The sequence below is a fragment of the Indicator indicator genome, chromosome 30 (genome assembly GCF_027791375.1).
Source record: "Indicator indicator isolate 239-I01 chromosome 30, UM_Iind_1.1, whole genome shotgun sequence".
Lineage (NCBI taxonomy): Eukaryota > Metazoa > Chordata > Aves > Piciformes > Indicatoridae > Indicator > Indicator indicator.
The window spans coordinates 2,905,035-2,911,034 of NC_072039.1; the positions used below are offsets into that span (position 1 = coordinate 2,905,035).

The 6,000-nt window shown below is 50.4% G+C and overlaps 1 protein-coding gene across 1 annotated transcript in view; it reads left to right on the forward strand.

The window, feature by feature from the left end:
- BCAS3 (BCAS3 microtubule associated cell migration factor) overlaps positions 1-5,799 on the forward strand; it is a 372,406-nt gene extending 366,607 nt beyond the window's left edge. The window contains exon 26 of the mRNA XM_054394123.1: positions 5,651-5,799. Coding sequence (XP_054250098.1) covers positions 5,651-5,799 — 149 coding nt within the window. The remainder of the gene's footprint in view (positions 1-5,650) is intronic.
- The last annotated feature ends 201 nt before the right edge of the window (positions 5,800-6,000 follow it).

Below are 6,000 nucleotides of genomic sequence, written 5' to 3' on the forward strand. Positions count from 1 at the left end.
GACATAAAGGAGATACCACGGCTTCAAGTGGACCACTAGAGAGAGAGCTTGAAGGAGAAAGGCAGCATAATTTATGAGTGTTCCGGGCAAAAAGAGGGCTGTATAGATTTTCTTCAGGCATTGAATTAATGTGCCCTATAAAATGGTTTCACATTTAAGCTTGGCAGGGCGTTGTACCTTTCTAGATTTGATGGGGTCCTTTGACAGTTCCTAGAGCTTTCTGGAACTGAAGGTGCAGCTGCATCGCTGCTCCAGACCTGAGGAGCCCAGGCTGTCCCCAGAGCAGCTCCTCCTCCTCTCCCTCCTCTCCAGCTTGGCAGCAACTCAGGGAGAGCGGAGTGGCTTGGGTGGTAGAAGAGGAGACAAGGACCATCAGGCTTTGCATGGTGGTTGGGAATACTAGCAGAAAGAAATGTTTTGTGGGAGGCTCTGTTCTCAGTTTCTCATGTGGTGCCACAGGAAAGCTGTGCTGGTGCCAGTCTGCGGGCAGGCTCCCTGGAAGCCACGCCAGGCAGAGAGCAGCCAGGATTTGCTTTGCAACACCTTGAACACCCAGTTCCTCTCCAACCAACATCAGTGTTCCCACAGCTCCCAAACGTGCCAGATGCTGCAGGGCCATGGGAGAGGGACGGCTGTCCCCAAGGTGGGCTGGGGACCTTGGTTGACCACACTGTGCCACCTTCCTCCTGCTCTAGATGGCTGCGAGAAGGATTTTTAGTGCTGCTGCCTCCAGCTTGGTGGAAAGCACGTGTGCCCTGAAAATCCCTGTTATTCTGGGACCCTGGGTGATGCCAGCGGTGCCCATTACTGTTACCATCAAAAGCACAGGCAGGGCTGTTCCCAGCTCCCCTGAAGTGACTTTCTCCTCATGGCTTCAGCAGATGTTCCTGTTCCTTCGTCTTTTTTTCCTGTCTGCCTTTTTGGTTTTCTTCATTTGCAGGGCAGTCAGGACTTTGTGAGTTGTTTCCTCCGGGGACATGGGCAGGTTTTACTATTTACGTTTCCAGTATTAGCATTTATTTGTATTTGTGTTTGTTTTTCACGGGCTTCTGAAAGCCTCAGGGAGCCATTTGTGGGGCCAAAATAATGCAAGTGCTGGTCTTCTCACAGTATTTCATTTCCTTGATGGTGGAAATGCTGCAAGAAGAGCAGGTCTCATGTTATTTTGACCCCATAAATAGCTCCCAGAGGCCCCTTTCTTCCTTCTCCCACCCACTCCACCTCCCCCCCCACCCTGCCCCAAATCAAATATTTAGGTTTCTGCAGAGTCTGACTTCTCAACCCTGGTTATCTTGCTTCAGCAGAAGCAAATTGCAGTTATTACAAAATAGCCAGAGAGTCTATAAGGCCGAATGGGTTTTATATGATGCACAATTTGTTGGCTACTGTACAAGTTCATTAAAGTGTATCATAAGAGGTTGTTTTACTGGTACATTTAAGGAAGTTAATACATCTCGACAGTGTATGCATGGGGGAATGCAGATACAATAACCCTCAGACATGCTGGGGCCAAGTCCATTCTTGGCATAACTCCACCAAAGTAACCTCCGTGTCCTGCTCTGCCAGCATGGTGCTGAGCCTTCAGCCAGGCTGTCCTGCTCCTCACCCCATCTTCCCATGAGGGAATCCTGGATTTTGCTTCTATTCTGTGTTTTTTAAGCAAGTGTCTTGCCAGCACAGAGGATGAGATAATCATTAAAAGCTGGGAAAGACCTCCAAGATCAAGTCCAACCATCAGCCCACCACCACCATGCCCACTAAACCCTGTCCCCAAGTGCCACATCTACGTGGGGTTTTTAACACATCCAGGGATGGTGGCACAGAGAACATTGGTGGTCTGATCAGTTACGTGACATGTCTTGTTTAGGTCTGAGAAGCGTTTCACCTCTTTCCAGATGTGCCACAGGGCTTGACTGTTCCATCCTGGAGCAGTGGGAGGTCAGCTCTGCCTGCACTACCTGTCTGTAGGGACCTGCCTCTTCTCACACCCAACAGCCTCACCATACCATAGTGGTTTCTTCTGCACTTGGTGGGACTGTCCAGATCTATCAGAAATCATCTCCTGTTTTTTTACCCTGTAAGAGGAGGGGCTCCAACACCATGGAGCCATTCCCAGTCTTGTCTGAGCCTTCCCATGGGAACAGCATCAATGTTCCTGTGTCTGCTGGAAGGTCTGGGAGGAAAGATAAGTTCAAACTCAACTATTGGGAGTTTTAATTATATTTTTTTATTAACAAAACAGCTGGGGGAAAAAATGGGTTAATTTAGGGGAATGTAGGAAGACGTGCTGGCTGTGGTCCTAGGGGTCATACATGCAGCGCAGGTAGTCCCTGGTGAGCATGTAAGGGCTAATTGCTCATCTCGTGTGACCCAGCCATGCACGAGAGCCAGGCTGGGGCGAGGGCAAGAGCCCAATTTCCTGAGCACAGCAGTGCTTGCTGCTGCAGCAGTCAGAGGTTTTACAACACTTTCTTGGGTATCAGAATACACAGCTCGTCTGCCGCGCCGTGTAATTAGTTCCAGAGCAAGCAGGTCTGCGGCGCTGCGCCGTTTGAGAGCACCTAGGATCATTTACCCAGGGGAATGTGCAGTGCTTGGGGTGTGCAGGAGCTCCCCTGGATTTTAAGTCTGACCCCCTCTTCAAACCCAAAGCAAGCTCTGTGCAGGCTGGAGGGCTGGAAAACATCCCCTCCAGTTCCTCTGGAGCTTTTGCATCTCTTTTGCACTCTCTTTTGCCCCTCCTGGTTGCAAATCAAAAGGGTTTACCTACCTGGGAGCAGCAAGGAGGGAGCACTGGTGATGCCAAGCCAGGACAGGACCCCAGGCTCCTCAGCCAGGCCCTGTGCCCACCACTCTGCCTCCCCTATGTGTTGTCCACAGTTTTTCCTTGGCTGGCATCAGTCTCTGCAGTGCCACCCCCTGGCAGTCCCTCACAGAGGTGACAAGAGCTGCTGGCTGCAGAAATCCCACAGGCCCCCAAAAGCCACCCTACAGGTCTGAATTCCCAAAAATCCTATGCTATGCCACACGAGTCACCAAAGGGCAGGCAGGACATGACATGTCCAAGGACAGGCAGAAGTTCACAGGCAAGAGCTTGACTCCATGACCTGAGGGACAGAAAGGGCCATGAAGGAGCCATGGGGCTGTGGGGAAACAACTGCTCCCTTGCTCTTTCCCTCTCCCTTCTTTTGCTACGGTGACTGAAAACACGACATTTGCCTGAAAATCAATTATAGCTTAAAAAGAGAGAGAGAGGCAGCCCTGTGAGGAGCTCAGCAGCCCAAGCACTGTTTGGGGAGCCCCAACCTGCCCAGTGCAGGCAGTGGCTGCCTAGCACCCGAGAGCTCTGACGTGGGACGTTTAACCGAAGCCAGCTGTGTGTGCAGGGAGATAAAAGCCCCAAATCAGACAGGATAAGCACAGTATTAGTGTGGGATACGCCACTCATTTCTGATTTAAATTACTGTTTTCACTTCCTGAGCTCATGGGAGAGTAAGGATGTGAGGAAAATGAAGAGGTTTAGACATGGACATTCCTTCCCCAAATACTGGCAAGAAGTGGTGATGAATCCAGCTGAGCTCATTAGTGTCGCTGCTTATCGGGTGACTGGTTTCCTGCTGATCTGGTTTTCATGTATCCTGGGCAGATTATCTCCATTGCAAGTTACCTCCATGGTCAAGGACTAAACCCCTGAGCCCTCCTTTGCTAGGTGTGCACTCACCTGCCTGCTGTCCCCACCATGCCCAGGCAGTGTTCCAGCGTGCTGGACTGAGATGCTTTTTGTTCCAGGGAAGAACTGACTTTCTGCTTTTGCTGGGCACTTTGTGTCTAGATATGTCCTTACCTCTTCAGTCCTGCTGCAGCAAAAGAACTGTCCTGGTGTTTACAGTCATGGAGCCACAGCAATCATAGAATTACCTGGTTGGAAAAGACCTTAAGATCATTGAGTCCAAGATGACCATAACCTAACATCTCCCTGTACACAACTGTTAGACTATGTCCCTAAGCTCCTCATCCAAACATCTTTTAAGCACCTCCAGGGATGGTGACTCCTCCACTTCCCTGGGCAGTGTGTTCCAGTGCCTGATGACCCTTTCAGTGAAGAAAGTTTTCCTAATCTAGACCTTCCCTGATGCAACCTGAGGCCATACTAAAGGTTAACTATCTCAGGATGAGACAGAGGTGTGCAAACAGTGCAGTGATACTTAGCAGAGAGCAAGTGGGCACTGCTCTTCCCACTCCTGCCTCTGCAGCTTCTTTCCATCCCCATCCAAGCAAAACTCCTGCTGCAGGGACAGGAAAAGCTGCCAGTATGCTCCCATGGTTTGCACCCTGTGCCATACACACACAACATGACAACATGCAGCAAACGAGGGTTTTTTTCATCTTTCCCCTTTGGCAGCAGAGGAATTCTGTGATAGGAAGCCTCTATCATAGAACCATAGAATCATAGAACGGCTTGATTTGGAAGGAGCCTTAAAGATCATCTAGTTCCAACACACCTCCCACTAGACCATGTTGCTCAAAGCCTCATCCAGCCTGGTCTTAAATGCTTCCAGTATCCAAAACTTCTCTGGACTACCCATTTCAGTGGCTCACATCTCTAATAGTAAAGAACTTCATCCTGATGTCCAATCTAAATCTACTCAGCTCTAATTTCAAGCCATTGTCCCTCATCCTTTCCCCATCTCATCCCCTGCTGCTGATGGAGGTTGCAGTCAGGGCTGCACGTCACAACTCACCAGAACATTTCTTGTAGCCTGTCACCATGTGTCTGGGGGAGGATTCCTGTGGTGGACGTGGGGCTCTGCCTAATCTCTCTGCTGCATGTCACCGCTGAGTGCTGGTCGGGGCGACACTGCCGCACGCTGCCACCCAGGCAACTGTTGGGTTCAAGTGGCTCAGAGAGGCCATGGTTAGAAATGATGCTCTGTGCACACAAAAATCCTCCTGGATGAGATTAAGGAGCAGTAAAGGCTCTGAGAGGTCAGTGAGGGGAGATGTCTGGATGTGTGTGACTGGGAGAAGGATAGCCACAGGCAGGCCTGCTTGATCTTTTTGCTGTGAAGCAGAACTCAGGCATGTAGGAAAGGGGTTGTTTTTTTCTTTTGGCTTGAAAAAACAGAGTTATTTATGTTCATTTGTGCAGGATAAAGGGTTGTGGAAAGTCCCTAATGTTCCCAAGGTGGAGAATAGCAGTGGATATGTCATGCTGGTACACACCACCAGTAACCAGTATTGCTGACACTCCCCCACCATCCCAGCACCATTGCTGTGAAGGAAAGATGTTTCATCACCTAACTGTACCCTTTGCACCCTACTCAGTTCAGCCATGAACATCCCCGCTATCTAGTCCTGACACATCCTGAGTCAGTGGCCTTCTCCCCAGGCAAGAGCCACTCTGCTGGGTAGGGTGTATCATCTCCATCCAGCTCTGCTTTAGCTCAGCTGAGCTGGGAGCCCGTCAGGGAAGTAGAACCAGGAGCTGGGATGCCTCTGGGGTGATTCATCAAATCACCCTGAAAAAGATGGATGGTGAGCCAATGTTAGAGCAATGATGCAATGAGATTTGTCAATAAAGTGACTGTCTAATGGCTCTTGGGGTTTCTCTCAGCCACTAACCGGGACCTGTTCTTTCTTCCCATTGCAGAGCTTCAGCGAGAGGGAAGCATAGAGACGCTCAGTAACAGCTCGGGTTCCACCAGCGGCAGCATCCCGCGCAACTTCGACGGCTACCGATCGCCCCTCCCGACTAATGAGAACCAGCCCCTCAGCCTTTTCCCCACGGGATTCCCTTAAATCAGCTGACCAGCCAAGGGGAGATCCAGACAGGTTAACAAGCCACCTCTCCACCTAAGCAATCCCAATGTGTCCATCACCTGCCAGTCGGCCGCTGCGCTGGATGCTTCTCCTTACCCTGATGATAACCATTGACAACTCTTCAACCTTCCTGAACCACGCTCACAAAATCTTGACTTTGTGTTCCCGTGCAATATGAAG